At 42.4% G+C, this 20,670-nt stretch overlaps 1 protein-coding gene across 1 annotated transcript in view; it reads left to right on the top strand.

Annotated features, from left to right (window-relative positions):
- Positions 1–20,670, top strand: part of met (MET proto-oncogene, receptor tyrosine kinase) — a 75,242-nt gene that overhangs the window by 14,435 nt on the left and 40,137 nt on the right. The window contains exon 3 of the mRNA XM_042412408.1: positions 12,882–13,085. Coding sequence (XP_042268342.1) covers positions 12,882–13,085 — 204 coding nt within the window. The remainder of the gene's footprint in view (positions 1–12,881; positions 13,086–20,670) is intronic.

The following is a 20,670-nucleotide window of genomic DNA, read 5'->3' as shown; positions in this document are numbered from 1 at the left end:
TAGAAAAGCTATTTAACAATTTCAACAAGGCCGTTTTTCACAGTTTTCCAACATTTTATCTACATTTTATATCATTTAATTAGTCAAAAATGTATTTATAGTAAAAAATAATTATCTTTTTGCGACCCGACTGCATCTGAAACGTGAATGTGTAAATATATCCTCCGCTGTGCATGCTTAATGGATGAAATTGTTTGTTTCTGGTCAATTACACAAAGTGCTGCGGTGATCGTTGCGGGCAGAGTCATCTTGCTTTTTTTGTTTTGACGCTGTCTCGCAAATGAGACACTTTCCTCAAATACCACCCCGATGACAGACTCATCTCTGATTGGATTTCATAAATGCTTTCCTTACCAGACACTTGCCAGCAGTGCCAGAAGCCATTCATGATACACTTGTTCAGTGTCAGATATGGAGGAGCTCTGCTCGACTGAGCTTATGAGTCAAGGCCCCAGAGCTATTTCCTAATCAGCGGCATGCCTCCTACTCTTCCATTTCACCACATGGTGATATCCTGCTCTCTACTGAAATGAGGCGTGCGGATGCTTATCTGTCATCCCCCGTGCTCTAAATGAAGGACCGAGAGCAATCTCCTTTTCTCCTGCTGCTGCTGCGCTGAGTGGCGGCCTCACCTCGACCCCGGATCGCTCTCATTTCCTTGGCTTCGGATCCTTCAAGCTTTGTCATAAGGTCTGAGTCTGGCCCTTTGAAACGCTCATAATCACAAAGTTCACCAGAGCAGCAAATGATCCGCGCAGGCCTGCAACCACAGACGCTGGGAGGACAGAAATGAAAGCTTACCTCATCTCCATATTTCTCAAGCTTTAGTACTTAGACTAGCGAATACATGAAAAGGCAGCGTGCACCCTGTCTACGTAGACAGTCTGGGTGGTGACCTGGTCGATACCACAAAGCAACATGGACAGAAACTTGCATGCTCTAACCAGTTCATCCTGTAGCTGCATGTCAACTCAACTAATTATATTTCATTTTAAAGCGGTTATTTCAAAGCGCTCTATGGAGAAAATAAGAAGAGGAGAAAGGAGACAGTGGCCCAGCCATTGAAGAGCAATTTGGGGTTCAGCGTCTTGCTCGAGGACATAATTTATGGACCCGCTCCACCGCTTCAGTCACAGCCGCTCCATAATCACTGACATACACACATTGTCATTTATTTTGCCACCCAATTGGTCAGCTGACTCCATGCATGGAAAAAATTACCTCCATAAACAGCCATACGTGCAGCTGAAGAGTCCTTAAAAGGTCGGTTCGCACAAATGGCATAACTTATTTTCTCACATATTTCTAGTGGAGTCTAGCTATGCAGGTGGTTTTGTTTATCCGTCTCTGGGATTTCAGCCACTACCCCGATGCTATGGAGATGAATAGAATCCAATTTATGGTGCTGACAGCGTTGGAAAAATTACATTTACGTGTTGCTGTGAGATAAAATAATATATCTTTCAGGAGATTTCGTAAGATCTTAAGATTTCTTTGTTGCGTTGACTTTTCAAAGCCTTGAGCATCACAAACGTTCACCTCTATTGTATAACATGGTCGTTTATGATAAATAAAACCAAACCCTTATGCATGGCTGGATACCGCTAGAGGAAAGTGAGAAAGTTTTTTATTGTTTGGTTGAACTGACCCTTTAGGTTTCTTTTGATCTGGACAATCTGTTTAATTTCTATTGATTTGTTGCTCCATCAGGCTTCCTGAATACACAGATAACCTATCAAGTAACCTACATTTTTCAACCAAATGGAAGCAGACACCATGTCATTCCAAGAGAAGGTGTCACATCAGATGAGGTCTAATCCCTCCCCCTCCCCCTCCTTCCCCCTCCTTCCCATTCCATTCAACCAGTAATCCCAACACAATGCAAGCAAATGATTGTGCCTGATTGTATGCTTAAGTAAAAGAGGTGAATAGAGAAGAAACCCTCCCTCCCCATCTCTCTGTCCGCACACTTGCATGGCTTTTTATCACCTCGCCATGCTCTTAAACAATGCACCACAAACAGAGAAGCTATCTAGTCAATCCCTGGGACACTGCAGATATTGTCTCCGTAGGCTTTGATCTTATCCTCCTCACCGGTGATCCTGCTTGAATCATATTGCGGGAGGAAGGCAAGCTCACACCTGAGAGAGTGGCTGAGTAGCTTTTTCTCGGAACTGAACAATGTGTTTTACGGTCAAAAGCAGCTCTATTTCATCACCAGCTGGACTCTACCAAAACTGTTCGTTCAAGGGGAGTGAGAAGAAGGTCTTAAAATAGCTTTTAAAGTACTTTCCCTAAACAGCTATTGGCTATTTTTAGTTTTATAGGAATACAGAATTAGTCTGTGTTAGCTTTGCAAACTTGAGAAAATTGCTGTTTTTATTGTTTTGGAAAACAAATATCTTGAGTACCAGTTTGCTTTTAACCTCAAGAAACTATTGTTAATGTTGAGTTGCATCACCATCCAGCCTGCACATGGAACTGAGCTCTGATTATGAAGTCAGAATACAGAGATCCTTCAGTCCTCCTTCCAGTCCTGAGTATTAAAAATTCTGGCTTCAGGCCTGGTATCTCAGTAAGTGAGCACAAGCAGATGCAGCAAAATTATTATTCAGAACTCGAGACCCGAAGATCTTTGATATATGTGTAAGAGTGTGTGTGTGTGTGTGTGTGTGTGTGAGAAGGAGATTGAGCAACGCCACGAAGCAAGATGCCAACTTCCAGGAGATTTTATAAGTGTGAAAAAGTAGCACAATGATGCCTTGTTGCTCTCGTGGTCAGTTTTCTGAGGACAGAGGCAGAATGCTGATTTGTCTTTTGTTTTTCTTCATCACGCAGTGTAGAGAGACTCTGAAGCGCACAAGTGGTTGCCACCTGCAAGCTGTCACGCTATGCAGTGAAATATTTTACGGCGACTACATAAAGATCTGCTTCTATAAAAAAAAAAAAGCTGTTTTCAGAACTTTTTTGATGAGGTTTCGGTTATTTGTGTTTTCATGGGATTTCACCCTTATTTTTAGCTCTTTCTGTTTCCATGCAAAGCTACTGGAATATTACATTTGCTTTTCTGTGTCACTTGTTGAAAAGGGGCAAATATGAAAGGCAGTGCAGCTGAGCAATAAAAAAAAGTACATTCCCTGCGAAGAACATTTTCTTCCACACCGCTACACTTCAGATTCCTCCTCCTCCTCCTCCTCCTCCTCCTCCTCCTCCCGCGCTGTCGCTGGTGCTCCGCAGTCGTATTTGTTTGGTTTTCTTCATCTGGCTCTGATCTTAGCTCTAGTATAAGTACGAGCACAGTGTATCTGCCAGCGCAACGCCTGCCAGTGATCTCATTTCATCCAAGACGGAGCTGAGATGAGGATCCCGGCGTGTTCAGACCTTATGTTGACCCTTGGTAGATAAGCTGCCTTGCTGCTGAGACACAGGCCAGGGCTGTTTACAACCTGAGGTTATCTGGCTGTTCCTCAATGGCTGCTGTTGGGCCACAGCTCTCCAGCTGCTGCTGTTTCCCTGCCTTCCTTCATGTATGAGCAAGGCTCCCTCAGATCAATATATCTCCAAGACAGAAAATCACCTCCTAGATCTGAAAAAAATGAGAAGCAGAGAGAGCCACTTATAGTCATGAATGCCTTATGCTTTAAATGGTAGCGAGAAGGCCCGAGGAGCTGTTTTTGGCAATTTCTGCTCACAGTGAAATCTTCACTGTGAAGATTCTGCCAAGTGTCTGCACCGGTGGATGGATTTGATTATTCCAGACTGCTTGGAAGCAGGAATTCTGGAAAAAAAAAAGAATTGGCTGAATACCTTGAAAAATGTCAGTTTATATCTTTTGAGAGCTATGCAGTAATGTAATGTGCATATCCCTGCTTCAAATCAAATGTACAGTAGGCCCTCTCGACACAAAGGGACAATTATTTTGACATTTTCAGTGATACTGTTGCATGGTGGCACACAGCAGAACAGACGCACCTTTTAGGCTACTTCTCTGATTGTAATAATCAATAAATAAAAAGTAACTCTAATGCTAATTAAGCCATATGTGTAGATGAGTGGCGCTAAGACCGCGCAGCAGCCCCAACACTAAACTTTAAAGTGTTTCTGGAATTAAGAGCACATGTAGGAATGGCAGCTGCTTTAGTAAAAAACGAGCGATCGTTCCACTTAGCTGTCAGATTGGAGATGGATCTGACCTCAGAAAGACATTAATGCTCTAAAATAACGTCCTCAGTGAGTAATAAGCTGGCTGAAAAAACAAAGCATGATGTAGTGCTTGTTTGCACTCTGACAATTAACCCGTGTCATTACTCATTTAGTTACAGCGCAGTCAGAAAATATAAGGACAGGGTGTCTGGGGGTGTTTATGTCCATATTCATCCACATTATACTTGTAGTCATTTTTACCCTTGGGGACTATACATAAAAAGTGCTTTGATACCTACACCATTCATCTGATGTGAAAGTAAACTCCCTAACATTCAAGGTGTAGGTTCACCAGAAAAACAAACCTAGAAGTAGATGTCCATGCAGATAATTCTGGTTTTACTTGTCCAGGTTTTAAGATAACCGTCTTGATGGCCTTTTTCCTTTTGTTCAAAGTAGTTCCAGTAAAAACACTTCAAAGTGAGGTCTGTGAATTATACAAAGGGATAGGGATATTGTTTCTAGGAAGACCTTTCAAATACCTTAAACAGTCTGCAGAACTAGATACAATGTACGCCAATGGCAGTAATTGAAAAACTGCTTTTTTTTGGTGATTTTGGTGTCCTGGAGTACAAATCCTGATACTCACATTGTAGGCATTTGATGCTTTCTGTATGCATCTTGATGTAACCCTGAATTCTTGATGGGTAGCATTCTCCAGTCACTCTGGGCTATATGTGTAATAATTGAGCTGTAGTTTATCTTTGCACCATTTCCGTAGAGAGTTGTCTGGGACTTGCAGGAAGCCCCAGGAACCATATTTTAACATAGACAGCCAACATCATAACAGTATAAAAATAATAGAAAATCACAAAAAGCATCATAGGTCTCCTACAAATGCTGTGAATTATTGAGGTAATAATAATAAAACTTCAAGGATAGGTTCACGTTTATTCAAGTCTGTCTTAAAACAATACTCACAAGCCCAAAGCTACATTAAAACACTTATCGGTCGCTCTAATTGTTTCTCCCGTCCGTATTGGCCTTGAAGAAATCCCTTCTTAAAACAATTTTAATATACGTACGTGATGAGGGATAAAATCCAGCCCTCCCTCAGTGCAAAAATGTTTTGTAAAGTTCAGATGAGGCTAATATGAGACTTCAGCGGTCTGAAATACGGAGCATCTGTTCCAGTCTTTTTAGTATGAAATTCCCTCTCTGACGTTACAAGCAGCCACTAATAACCGACATGAGGGTCCTCGCCACAGCAAGGATGATGTCACAAATATTGATGTAACCTCGGTTTTTAAACAAATAAATGTCAGGGAGGAAACATATGAGTCCTGCAGGAGTGTTTTACTGTATGTTTCATCCGGAAAATGTACGCCAAGCATGACAAGCCGGAGTTTATACGGTGTAATGCATCTCATATGTCAGGAGCTTTTTATGAAACACCTTGGTTAAGAGCTGCATAGATGTAACCTCATTATCAATCATCAACGGAAAAGCCAACTATCTGCCATGTAAAATACATCATAAATTGGCCTGAATGATTATGAGAACTCTTCTTCTGTGAAAAATATTCTTGCTTAATATCTCATTTTTATCTGTGGATATAAGAATGTATTAAGGCGTTGACCTATCTAATCCTCTTTGATCTGCAGACTGTAACTTCAGCTACTGTGTCAGTCTGACCGAACTGTGGATTTTTCGGAGCGACTCTGGAAAGCTCATTTGAAGAATGTGCTGTTGCCGTTTAGGAGAAATGGAATCAAAGCAGGTCTCAGACAGGGCAGAAATAGTGTCTTTTGGCCCCCGTTCACCGAACCTAGCAGTCCATCATTCTTCCCCTTGTTTTGAATCACATAAATTCCAGATCTCCGAGAAGAAGACGAGAAAAATATGTTCATATATGAAGGAAAAGAAGCCGCTGTGTCAAGCATCCATGAAAAATCATTTCTGTGTTCTCAGAGATATTTTAGTGTCTTATTGGAGTCAGAGGGAGACAGAAGACGCGGGATCATCGTTCAACCAGCCAGCTTTCATACGGTTAAGGTGATTTAGAGGCGCTGAGAGGCTGGAAGCTGCATTGTTCCTCTGTGGGAGAAGCTTGGAGAACACACGCAAATACATACTCACACACCTACAGATTATTTTAACAGCCAAATTGACCGTGTGTGTGTGTGTGTGTGTGTGTGTGTGTGTGCGCACGCAGAGGTAAAGGAAATAGAAAAAAAAAAGAGAGGAAGGTGGTTAGTTGAGAGAAGAATTGAAGGGGGATGAGGAGGATAGGTGGGTGAGAGGACAAAGTTTAACACAGGACGGGTCGGAGGAAAGGGGGAGAAACAGAGAGGCTTTAAAATCCTCTAACATTTTCATGAAACAATAAGATCTTGTTTTCAGTATCTTGGCTGAACAAGAGAAACTCTAGCAGTGCGTGAGAATTCTTAGTTTGGTCAACAACAAAAAAAAAAAAAGAGACTTGCACAGGAAGTGATTCGTTGCACTTATTAGAAAAATAAGGAAGGGAATTATGCCATCATCTGTGGGCTGTTTTTGGATAGTTGTTGTTTGTGGGCAGTACATCATTGTGGGCAACAAATGAAAAATTTGGAAAGTTAAGGATTTTCATTCCCACCTCTTTTTCTGGGAAAGAGTTTCCCAACACAGGCTTGAAATAAGCATGAACTCTGAAATGTAAATTACATGTTGCGGGCATGAATAATGAAAAGACCGCTAACATTCCTTTACACAAAAGAAAACAATAAATCATACTGAATATCATTTTTTCCTTTGTGTTGAAAGGTCAGCAAACAGTTATGATGGACGACTCGAATATCTTCGGTTATGGCAAATATGGCTGCATTTATATCGTGCTTCACCTATTCACTCACGCACATGTGGCAGCAAGCTACCACGCAACGTGCCGACCTAAGCATCGGGGAAAATTTGGGGTTCGGTGTCTTTCCCGAGGACATTTCGACATGTGGACGGGAGGAGCTCGGGATCGAACCGCCAATCCGGTAATAATAAGCGGACGACCAGCTGTACCTCCTGAGCCTCAGCCACCCCCAGTTGACTCATGTGGTGGAATAATGCTCCAAAAACACCATCCTGCATTTATCATAATGCAACTCAATGGCACCAGTTTGAACCCAGTCGTGTAGCTGTGGAGCCAGTGGTGACACCTACAGCACAGCGCAGGTACAACGTAATGTATTTCCTCCTGTTTTAATGTCTTACTCCTAAGGAAGTTGGATAGTGTGCAGAACAGAAAGCAGCGTACAGTCTTATCTTCACCTGATCTTCTACCTGATGATGACGGCCTTAAATTTAGAGGAGCTTGCAAAAGCCAGTGTGCGGACCGACTTTCCTTCACTGCACTTGTATTTAATCTCAGCGTTCATGCACGGAGAAAAGACATCTCAGTAGTTGCTACTTGCGGCCTTGGACGCTGCCAGATGACACTTGTGGAATTCTACATGAAGGATGTCTTTTAGAAAACCAGTGATTTAAGACACATCCAATTCTCTGCATCGCTGCACTGAGACAGCCACAGTAAGTGACTTCCATGATGACTGTCGTTTCCAGAACAGTATCCATTTTGGAAAACATTCATACGTGGTAATTGACCAAAAATAATCCATAAGATACCGTTTTGACCACACGGAGCGTCCGTTATCTTTGGATACAACAAGCAGCTGTATGTTGCAAAGCATAAGAAAAAAACACCCAAACTATCGACTTCAAAAAAGAGCAAATTTTTTTGCTCTTTAGTTCTATTTTTTATTTTTTTCAAAAGCTCGATAACCCATTTTGGAAAAAGCTGTCAAATGGGTTTGAAATAGTGTTTCCAAATCTTCAGTGTGTTCATGGAAAGTTTCCACTGTCCAGTCTGCAGACAGTAGTATATATGCAGTCTTTATCTATTAGACTAAACACTGCACTTGACAATTACAATGATATATCAATATTATCAGTACCACATTTCTACAATGTCTTCAGTATATCATAGAGGTCTGCATTTCATGAAATCAAACTACGTTCCTCTTTCTCTACATTTTTTTTTTTTTGCTAAGCCATGAGTATTTATCACATTTCTTAGAAACAGGATGTCTAATTTTACTGTAATCTCTACATATCTGTTTATGCGTGAGGCCATTTTCTGCCTGTGGCCGTGCCCACCTCAAGGGCCCCATTATAAACAAAGCTGTAGTCCTGCCTGGCGTCTGGGTGGGGGGGGCCGCACCCGAAGGCAAGGCCAGCTGCACTGTGAGTGCCAGGGTCTGTCCTAGCCCTATTGTCAGCTTCTCTTAACTGTCCCTAACACCCTGACAGTCCCCCTACAACAGCACACACTCGCACATGCACGCACACATTAACACATGGTTGCATGTGCTTGCAGCTACTAGCCACCTGTGTACTTAGACACGCACGCACACGTACACCGCGGTTATTACAACTTCTGAGAGTCAGGTTGCAGAGTAACGTGCACCCTGAGTCCAGGTGGAGCGCTGTAGTGTGTGTCCCAACATTACCGCAACAATACCCCCACCCCCCAACACACACACACACATGCACACACACAGCCTTACGCGCAGTCCACATTCCTTTGCATTTTACTTTCTCTGAAAAACGCATTTCCACACACCCCGATGACAACCAAACCTCTCCACTGTCTGGATCGCACAATTGCACAAGCAACTCGGAGGTCAAAGGTCTGTTATTCCAGTGAGAGGGCCAGCTGAGTGGCCAGCAACGAGACAGACTCCGTGGGTTTGTGCGTGTGTGCAAGTCTGCTAACTCGGGCTAAGCCTCCGCAACACCATGTGTATTTTTGTACATTAGCGAGAGCGCCTTTACCCTATTTTTGCACGGCAGTGACAGTGTTTGTATTCAAATCCTCTTCTGCCAGTAACCCAGTCCACAGTTTATAACTCATAGGCATTGGTGTGTCTATTCACACATCACCCAGGGGCCACAGTGAGAGTATGAAAACGACATTAAGCCACGCAGATCACCTTTCACCCCTCTTTTGCCTCTTTCCAGTAGTGCTGCAGGCTTTGGGAGCTCCACAACACTGAAACCCTATAGCCTTGCTGTTGTTTGGGGGGACAATGGTTGCTAGTTAAGTATGGGGCAAAAAGGTGTACAATATCTCACGTATGTGTGCCCCACGGTGCCTGTTCTACGGCTGAAAGACACGGTCAGAAAGTGGCCTGAAAGATGTCGAACATCAGGAACACTTTCCAACGCTGTAAATCTTCCAAAGCATGAATGTAAGAGAAATGTTTAAACTACCTAAACCTAACACTTCAAATGGAATCAATATTAATAGATTCATGTGATGTTATTGATTCATTACTCCATTATTAACCCCTCCATTAAGGATAGGGGTCATACTTTCTTGACATTGAGTAAAATAAGGTATGTGTCTGTATTACCGAGTATCAAAAACCTGTTGAGACAGCTGACACCAAATGCTTCATAAGATTTGTTTTGGTAATACTCTAATGCTCAGGTATTGTGTCAGCAATTTCAGACTAATCTGCTGACTGATTTATGTATTGTTCTTTGTGGCATCGCTGAACTGAACACATTTTTATTGGCAGTGAAAGCAAAGAGCAGTTGCCCCTCTGACAGGCGAATGTTATTCAGTCTCAAAACACTGGTGTGAAATTGGTTATGACACAAGCTGTAATTAAACACCCAAGCCGGCATTAGTTGAAAGCTTAAATAATTAAACTTACAATCAAGGTTTTTTTTTTGTTTTAACAGACCAGGAAACATGCATCTAGCTAGCGAGATATAAATGCGGACTTGCACACTGTAGGCAGTTGTCACGGCTCAGCTCCGGCCCTGTGCAGGCATGTTGTTCAGCCTTAAGCTGAGCTGCTAATTAAAGTGAAATTGATTTCATGTAGAAGGATTGTAGGATTGTTATTTCCAAAGGTTTGTTGAAGCAACTGATACCAGCACACCCAAGTATGTGTGGTTTTGATGACCTGCAGGTAATAAAAGGGCTAGCCATCTATTAAAACTGGACTACAGTTCAAAGAAAAGTTGACAAGATGGCATTTCGATGACTATTCAACACATTCTGCAGGATCTTCTGTCTTTGCTAGGACATATTTCTCAGCAAAAGCTAGTAAAAAGTGGCTTGTTTACTGCCACCTACAGCCCAGGTTAGTAAATTCAAACAATGCATCGTGAAAATTGGACTTGGTTGGACGTGGTTGACGATAGAGGTTGGTTTAAATGTGTCATGAATGACTTCATACTCCTGTAATTAAAAAAAAAAAGTATATGTCAAAGACTTTATTTTCTCGAAAAAGCTGTTTGCCTCCATGTCAGAGTCGACGTGACGTCCTCTAAAACCGTCTGTCTCCGTGCCAAGAAACAGCAAAGGATAACAACAGCGGAGCTTCAAACGAAATCCTGTCAAAACAGCCTTTCCACTGTCCAATTTCATTCTCTTGATCCTCAGGAATACCTTCTCAGAGGCAGAGGAATGCCTCAGAGACCTTACCAGTTCTCCCTCCCATCATCCTGCTCCGCTTTAACAAACACCCCAAAGTCCTGTTTGTTTGCTCTGAAAATAATCAGTCCAAGGCCTGTTTTTCGAGCTGCGTGGCATAATCTCTGCAGTGTTTTGTGGAGCAATGACGTCTCTATATGCTTTTAGTTTAGCGAAGTGAGAGGATCTTTGGCAGATTCCCATGTTTCTTTTACTGTTTGCTCAATGTTTGGCCGCCGCGTTCTGAAAGTGCAGACAGGAGTTATGATGGATCGTATTTTAAAACGAATCGTAAAGGTGTGCTTACACAAACACTACAAACGCACATAGACGAAGAAGAGGAGATGTTTATTCTGCTTTAACTCTCATACGTCAAACGCCCATCTCGTCTTGCATGTCTGTAGCTTTGTCCAAATCAAATTCAGTCACAAACTGTCATCTCTTATCCGATTCGCACTACTTCTCTTCTCTTTTACACCGAAGTAATTCAGTGCAGATCAGCTGGCTGAACCATCTCACAGCTGTGCATTTCGGGCTTAAAAAACTTCCAACCTTTCTGCCAGCTTTCAGTTTCCTCCATATTTTCCCCGTGTTTGCCTTCACCATTGTCTCTCTAACTGCAGCCACCGGCCTTGAGGACATTTAATTTAACCAAGGTTTGTTTCTGTGCGCTTGTCGGTTTGCCAGGTTTCTCTGCCTTCCTCAGCTTTCCTCTTCGTGTGGTCCCGTTCATCTCGGCTATGTAACGTCACAAAAAAAACACAACAAAAAAAAAAAAAACCTTTCCTGATTTATTACCCCTCCATTGTTCTCATCTTCAAAGCTCGCCTTTGAGATCTACACTAAACAAATGATGCAGCATGTTTTACACAAACCACAAATAATGGCCTTATGACCCAGGGAGTGTTTTAGGTAGAGGCAGAGAGAGATCACGAATCTGTAAATGATTAAAACTAACTGAGTTTGATGCAATAAGATCTGTTATTACTTCAAAATAAAAGGTCACAGCTAAGGTCATGAACATCTCTGTGAGGAAAACAAAGCATTCAGTGCTACGACTAGAAACTCTAATATCACCATGAGGCAGTTTGGATGAAAGCGTCCATCAGTAATTTGTAATCAGTCTACCTGTAATCCCCCCCCCCCCCCCCCCCCCCCCCCCCCTCTAGCCCTTCCTGTGACTCCAGTGAAGAGGTCATCATGCTCTGAAGCTGAGAAAACAGAAAACTCAGGCCCGGTCAAGCGGCCAGGTCAAGGACCTTAAGAGCCACAAGAGGCCTGCCACCCTCTGGGTCATTAATAATTAATGAAACCTGAGGCTGGGACAGGAGGCCATGACTAAACACAAAAAGAGCCAGAGCAGTGAGAGAGAGAGAGAGAGAGAGAGAGAGAGAGAAGGGCTGGGCAGAAAGGAGAGAGGGGGGAGTACTGATAGAGAAAAGGCCCTGAATCCAGCTCTGGCTACAGTCTGTGCGTTCACTGTATGCTCCAAAGGGTCCAGACACAACAATCTGCACAACCCAGCGACGTTTGAAAACCAAAGAGGAGAGCCGGAGTGACAGATTTTCAGTTCTAAACTCGAGGAGAGGAGACACAAGCAGAGAAAGAGAGGAAAAAGTGGGGTTTAGTTCGTGGAATGTAAACTAGCATAAAAGTCTCCTCGCTGTTTCCCATGAAATCCACAAACTTCTATTCAACAAAGCACATACTTGCTCTAGAGGTACTATCGCACTGAGACCTCCATTACGAGCACAGCCTGATGAAAGAGTAGCTAAGGGGGGCTTAAGAGGTTCGGCTCTTAACCCTCCCCCATCTGGCTAGATATGAAAGGAGATAGTTCAACATGATATTATATAACGAGTAGTTTTTAGGAAAGCAATCTGTTTGGAGAAAGTGATCCAGTCCTCCTGATGATTCCCAGAAAGTATGATTTCACTGCGCCTTATTTATTTTTGCATCTTACCTGCTTGCTTATTCTTGTGCAAGTTTACTACTCTGAAGTTTACTTTCCCAAGAGGATGTTTTTTGATGTTGAACATGACCAAATCGATGTTGCTGACATTTTCGTGGCTTCGTCTGATGTCATATCACTCTCATGCTTGTAACCACAACAAAAAGCACTCTCACCACCAGTATTTCAACTGTATATTTTCTTATTCTTGAAGCATGGCATAAAGAGCTTATTTTTTTCTCTCTCTCTGATGCCTGGGTTTCTTTGCAGAGTTCATCAGATGACTGTGACCCGCATGAGGGAATCCATGAAGGGAAAGAGGGCAAGTACCGCCTGCAGGTGACTCAGTTTGTACAAAGGTTGGAGTACTGGCACAAGGAACTAACAAACACCTTGGTTACCTCCATCACCGTGGTGCCAGTCCACGGCCGTGCTGTGGCGTACCTGGGCACCGCCGACGGACGCCACATACAGGTAAAGAACTTCAGCTTTTCTGTCCTTTATGAATAGACGCCTTTAAAAGACCGACAGGAACTTAATTTGCATGGACAATACTAGCAGTTAGACGTAAATAGAGACCCTGACGCTGCTGCGGCCAGAGCCTTTCCCCCCCTCTCATTGTTCATGTAAATGTGATAGGATGTTGGTACGTGAGGAGTGAAAGCACCCTGCTGGAGACAACACAGTGTGAGCTGCAGGTGCCTCTGCTAGAATTAGGTTGAGGGAAAGTATGACTAAGCCCGGGACCTTTCTGTTTGCACAATTTGCTTACCTTTGACCTGTGCTCAGTGAGTCTCCAAAAAAAAAAAAACCCACGTTCCAGTCTGCCATCTGAGCAAACACAGTCTATTTTGCCTTTATCAGCGTACAAACCAACGGTGGATTCCACCTTCCCAAATGTTTGTTAGCTGCTTTCAGGCTTTCATACCTGGTCTGTCAGTACTTTTTCTTTGAGGGGAATAAAGTCATGAGGTGAGTCAAAGGAAGATGGGACAGTGACTAGAGACTTATAAACTTTTTGTTAACATGAAAGGAAACCTGATGAGTCACAGATGAATCACTGACAGGAGGGTGTTAGTTTTGTAAGTGTAAATCATGCGGAGCAGTGATTAGAAGGTTTTAAACTATTTCTATTCCATTTGCATATAAATGTACTAGACTAAACTGGAATCTGCATCACTTCAACCACAATGAATATACAAGTATGTGTCAAGTCAAGTCAGTTTTATTTATATAGCAGCAAAACACACGTTATCTCAGGGCGCTTTTCACATAGAGCAGTTCTAAACTGTACTCTTTAATTTACAGAGACCCTACATTTTCCCATGAGCAAGCATTTGGCAACAACGGCACGGAAAAAACTCCCTTTTAATGGGAAGAAACCTTGAGCAGAATCAGGCTCTAGATGGGCGGCTATCTGCCTTGACCGGTCAGGTTGAAAGAGAAAGAGGGAGGGGGGAGAGGGTAGTGAGAGACACAGAGAACCACAACAATAATAACAATAAAAACAATGCTAATAATATAGATATGACTAATAATAAAAGCAGTAGCAGTGGGTAAAAATGACTAATAATAATAATAGCAGCAGCAGCGGTGGTGGGCGTCAAGCTGGACACCAGTCGGTCTGCAGCGGAAGGTCTCCTGCAAGACAAGAAAGCACAAAGCACTCTGGGGATGATGCCAAGTAAGTAACATGCATTAATGGTACATGAATGCATACAGATGGAGAAGGGGAGGAGAAGAGAGGAGCTCAATGCATCATGGGAAGTCCCCTGGGAGTCTAGGCCTATAGCAGCAGAACTAGGGGCTGGTCCAAGGCAAGCCTGAGCCGGCCCTAACTATAAGCTTTATCAAAAAGGAAAGTTTTAAGCCTACTCTTAAACGTAGAGAGGGTGTCTGCCAGCCTGGACTGAAACTGTAAGACGGTTCAACAGGAGAGGAGCCTGATAGTTTGACTTTTAGAGGCTCAGAGGAACAATAAGTAAGCCTACGTTCTGGGAGCGTAGTGTTGTAGTGGGGTAATAAGGTGCTATGAGCTCTTTAAGATACGATGGCGCCTGTTCATTAACGTTTTTGTAGGTTTACGTTCTATTCTGGATTTTTACAAGGAGCCAGAGTAGAGAAGTTAAAACGGGTGCATAGGGCTGCCCTGGCTCTCGCAGCTACTGCTTCAGCTAATTCTTGAACCGCTGCCATGCTTGGCCCCGGTTGACACAGATGAACTGGCAGATGATGTCGAGGATAGCTTTGAAAACCTCAGGGGACGAATAGAGGGTGACTTTGAATCCGCATTTGCTTATTCTTTGGCTCCAGTATCATTATTTTCCATGTTGTCAACTGAGTCATGCTGCTGAAGATGGGACCGGTCAGTGGCTAGTGAACCTGTCAATGACTGTTAGTGCCGCTGACATCAGAATCCAACATCTTGTTTACATCCCTCGCAGACTGTTATGATTTCACTGTACTGTTATTCCCCAGAGTCCTCCTAGTGAGCCTATTCTGAGTTTTCACAGCGAGCTATACTCTCCTTCATACCGTCTCTCCAAGGTATGAAGGAGAGTGTATAAGACACCAGTGTATCTGTGTATAAGACAAATACACAGATAGATGCATGAGGTAAGTATGTTATGGACAGTTCAAGCTAACAGCATGTGTAGTCACACGGTAAACCAATATTGGCTAAACAGAAGGAATTACAGGAAATGATTCATTAAAAACATTTAGATGGTAATGATTAACGATAAATTTAATGATAATGCCACTCAAAGGTCTGTAAACGAAAGGATGGCTAAACATTATCTTCACATTTAAAACACAGGATCACTTTGCTTTCGCTTCGCTGAAGAGAAGTGGATGGAAAGAAAAACATTTATCAAAACAGTCGGCAATTAATTTTCTGTCTATCGACTAAACAATCAATCAACTAATCGTTGCAGCTCCAGTCTAAACACCTTTTAACCTGCAAATCACTCAATCAATGCTCACCGGGATGTAGTTATGACTTTCTAGACTGCGATATAGCATATTGAAATATTTTGTAGCATGCAGCACAAGTGCACCTGCAGTTCAAATGTGGATTTGGCCTGTTTATAGTTGTATTACTGTTGTTTTGTTGTTGTTTTGAAGAGTGCTGATCAGGGTAAAATACATCATTTTGGCTTTCAGCTCAATTAACTCAGTATGACTAGCACCGTGTAGCTGCGTCTCATGCCGTGATTCACTCGAAGATCCTTTTCATGTGGTGTTTAAATTATTTTGTCCATCCACTCTAACGACACAACCGTATGCATGCAACGGTTACAGCTGCGGAGAGTGAAGTTCAGAGAGCGATGTCGCGTTTGCGCATCAGTCCACTGCAGAAGGCCGTAGCGCCGTAAGTGGTATGAAACACATGAAGTAAAAGTCGAATTACCTCACGTGTTTTTGAAACACAAGAATGAAAAGACATGCATGGAGGAGAAAAAAAAAAAGCAAGAGAGACGTGGAAAGAAGGCCCGACAGCTGCACGGAAAGAGAGGGAGGGTAGAGACGGTGGTAGAGGGGTGCGAGGGGGCTTACAAGCTGAACGGCACGTTAATGGTGAACGGCGGGCTTCGCTGACACGTTCCCTCGCACGGCATTTTCTACTCTCTGAGAGTCCTGTGCAGCTGTTGCTGTGTGTTTCTCTACTATACCCCCCCACCCTCCTCCTCCTCCTCCTCCTCCTCCTCCTCCTCCCAGACCCTACTTCATTTCTTTTTTGTTTTTTATGGTTGGCTGAATTGGCTGAAGTTCATAGTTTTAGCTGAAGGGTTTTAGAAGTTCTGAAGAGGAGACCAGCTGTCCTGCACTGTAGAACTCTCTCCATTTTAATTTTCTGTTTTAAAAGACAGTAACTTCTGTCTTAAAAACCTTATTTTAACTAGTTTCTAATACAAATCAACTTGTTTCAATGGTTTTCTGAAAAAAAAGAGCGTCTGCATCTTGAAATAAGAAAGAATAAGGCAGTTCTCTGTGCTACGTTACACTTGTGCACGTTTATTTGGATTGGAAACCAGTTAAAATAATCTTACTGATGTTTTTTCAGTTGTGTTGAGAAAATCAGACTTTAAAAACTCAGTTATGGAGATAAAGGACTTAATAAGAGGGAGTTTTTTGCAGTGTGTGGGAGGGAGACATATCTGTGGCAGGACAAAAATGAACATTATTTTAACATTATTGCCTTGTTATTTCAGGCTTCTGTCTTATCACACAGGTAAAATATTTAATGATAGAGTCAGAACGAAAGGTAGAACAAAGAAAGAGAAAGGTACAGAGAGGGAGATATCAAACGCAATAAATACAGAGAGAAACAGACAAAACAGGAAATATGGTAAAAAAAAAAAAAAAATTTAGACTTAAACCATGGAAAACAAAGGAAATTTGCTGAGCAAGAGAAAGGAATGCAGTGAAAGAGCAGGATAATAGAGAGATAGATGAGGACCAGGGGAGGAAAAAGTAAAGATGAAAAGAATGGATGAAGCGATTCTTCTTCATTGTCTTTTATTAGGACATCCGGCTTCTCGTTCATGTGTTTACCTATTTAAACTGCCCTGTACATCTTTGGTCTTCAGGATTTCCCCCCGGAAATGGATTGATATCAGCTAAAATAAACCAGATCAAATGCTGATCCTTTCTTTACTGTAGTCTGTTGTCTCAGCCTCAACTTGTGTTGCAGCGGTGCACTCCTTTACAACAGCTGGACATGAATATGCAAATATTTTTAATTTCGACTGCTGGATACAAGATGTCTCCTACTTTACTATAAAGTGCATTCTCAGTGTTTGTGCACTGGAGGCTTCAAGTTTCCACACCACACTTATGTAAGTTGCATACTGCACCGCAATTGGCTCCAAACTTGTTGTGATGTCACAGATCATGCTCGTCGGTACACGTCTTAACCTCAGATTAAAGGTGAGCACAGAGAAAGAAACTTTCCCTCCTCAGCAGACGAATGTGAAAACAAACTCTGCACACACACATCATTCAGCACAGCGAAGCTCCAGGTGAAGTAAAAATAAGCAAAACACATTTTTTGAAGGACAAAGACATCCAGGATAGACGGCAGCGTCTCGTTCCTTGATTTTCATAGTCTGGCATATGAACTGACGACCTTCCGGCCACCTGCTCTCTCGATCCAAAACCGAGCAACAACAAGAATCCGAGAGGTGGTTGTCTTTGCAATGGCAGGTCAATTCATTGTTACTCCAATAAAAAGAAGCTGTCAACTTTTCATGCATTTCAGTTTCCTCGTCGTTCCCAGCGGACGAGGCAAGAGAGGAACATGGAGTAAAGGCAGTGAAAGAAAAAGGCCGTTGTTTTCCCCCAAAGGACTCCATTCTGGCTCAGGAAGTGTTTCCCTCAGCTTCAGTCGGGCCACTGTGGGAATAACAGTTTATAGGCCAAACTTCCCCCCGTCTGCTTAATACAATAAGCTGTAATTTACACTGCTATTACCCCTAGAGAGATGCCTGTTGTATGGCCTCGTCCCCAGAGGAAAGCCACCCATTATACTCGCTGTTACAAAGCTAACGTTGATCATGGGGCTCAAACAGTGGGAGGAATGATGCTTGAAAACAAGGCGTTTCAGAGGGCGAGCGGAGGGCGAGCGGTGTTTCAGCCAACCAACAAAATCACATTTTAAATTTACAATGCAGAGTGTTTTAGGTATTTACTAAACGCTCTGACGCAGGGTGACTTAACAACTAAAAGAAATCTTGCAGTGCATTCTACAGAGTTTTGCCAAGTACAGTTAATCATACACACACATAAATACCTTTTTACTCCGATCCCTGTAGAGTCTTGTCAGTGTGTTACAGCCAGCCAGGTGTGTTATTTTGTATGTATGTGTGTGTGTATGAGATATGCAGTATAATAATGCATAATGTAGTGCTGTGTTTTGGGACAATGCATCTCATTGCAGCTCCATCCTGTGACTGACTGACTGAATGAATGAATGAATGAATGAATGGTGCAGAGAGAGAGAGTGTGTGTGTGTGTGTGTGTGTGTGTGTGTGTGTGTGTGTGTGTGTGTGTGTGTGTGTGTGTGTGTGTGTGTGTGTGTGTGTGTGAGATAGGGGGAATGCTGTAATTTAGAGAGCTTCATGTAACTAGAGCAACCACACACCCCATTAGAGACCCTGTTCTGTTCTGTTTGCTCCCAGGCCTGTAATTGCAGTGTAACCACAAATGATAAATGCTGTTCCAGGTGTGTTGACTGTGTGTTGTGTGTGTGTGTGTGTGTGTGTGTGTGTGTGTGTGTAAAATAGAGAGAGAGAGGAAGAGAGAGGGAAAGACTTGAGAAATTCAGTGTGGTGTGTTTGTTATTCTGTGTGTATGCGTGGGCATCTGTGTTTATGTTTTACTGTCGGAGAAAGTGTGTGACTCCTGCATGTGAGAAGATAGTCCGCAGAGACCAAGTGTGTATAATTGAAAATGTAGGTGTGATGATAAGTGAGTGTGTGTTGCATGTGAGCAAACTTCTGTGTTTGTGTTTTTGTCGTGTGTGTGTGTGTGTTTCTGAAACACCTCCCAACATGTTCAGAGTATACGTTTCCGCCAGCGGCTGCACCCTTTTTGGTTCAGCGCCCCAAATCCAGCCTGTCAACTCACTCAACACCCCCACGCCCCATCATTACCCAGAATGCACCACTGCCTCACAGCTACATGGAAAGTCTCTCTTACAAGTTATACCTCATACTTTACATTATGAGAAGGTGAATCAAAGGCTGGACACATCAGGATTTGGGTGATAGTAGGCAGAGTACAATCGTGTCGGTTGAATCTGACAGAAATGCTGCTAACTGGTAGCAAATTTAAAATGATTGTTCATTAGTAGCAGTGTTTGCAATTGCTATTAAAGGAATACTCTGATGTTGTTAGAAATTACTTATATGCTGTGTTATTGAGAGCTGGATGACAACACCAACATCAATTTAATCCCTACGTGTTGAATACAGTAGCTCCATGGGGTGTTTAGCCTAGCTTAGCACAAACACTGGAAGCAGGGGGATAACAAGCTTCCACCAAGACAAAATAAATTCCTTCCAACAACTTCAAAACTGTCTTATTTACATGTTGCATCTTATTAAGCTAGTCACCATTACAAGCTAGACTAACTACTAACTTCAACTATTAACCTCAGCTAACTGGCAGATAGCTTCAGTGTGTAAGCTAACTGCTTATAACATCATTCATTTTTTTGTTTTCTATTTTTACACATTTTAAATACACACAAAAACATGGTAATAAGACTTTTATGGAGCTATAGCTCACAAGCCAACTCTTTCTGCTCTGCTTTGGTATTCTGCGTATGCTATGCCAAGCTAGGTCCTGGACTCGGACCAATGTTTTTACAGATCACACAGAGATGAAATTGATATTGCTGTCATTCAACTTTCATAAAGACAACAAAACGGGAATTTCCCAAAATGTCAAATATAAAGGTTTATTTTGGGAATAAATAGGAACATTTATAGTTAAAAAATGCACTATCTACTAATGTTTTATAGCTACTGTAAAAGTTCAGAAAGTTCAGTGGTTGTTCTTGGTGACATCACCTCCAAGTAATGGAAAGAGTAAAAAAAAAGAAAAACATGCCCCAGCTTCAAATATATTCATGTGTAATTTTCCAAGTTCCTGGAAAATATTATCCAAATTCTCTTTTAAGTGACTCATAATGAGTGCTGCCTCTAAACCAATCTCATAGACCTTTGACATGGCGGACATTACAGGTGTCACTAATAACAGTGTGTTGCATCTGTGCTTTTCATGCCATGACAGTGAGAAAGGCCTTTGAAGACAGATTTTTTGATGGTACATCACTGGTAAAAGGAGACATTATAATGATATTATCTCAATACGACACTGATTCACACAATGGACCCACTAAAAGAAGCCAAGCTCTAGTGAAGGTATTAGCCAGGGAAAGATGACACACTCTGGATCATTTTCCTACCACAAATCCTAGTCAAGGTGTGTTGGCGCAACACCAAAAAAACCTGTTGTTGTCTTCCAGTTTTTCATCCTCAAGGGCTCACTT

This window comes from Thunnus maccoyii, chromosome 5 (genome assembly GCF_910596095.1).
Source record: "Thunnus maccoyii chromosome 5, fThuMac1.1, whole genome shotgun sequence".
Classification (NCBI taxonomy): Eukaryota; Metazoa; Chordata; class Actinopteri; order Scombriformes; family Scombridae; genus Thunnus; species Thunnus maccoyii.
The sequence above is the reverse complement of the archived record's forward strand: the minus strand, read 5'-3'. Positions and strand labels throughout refer to the sequence as shown.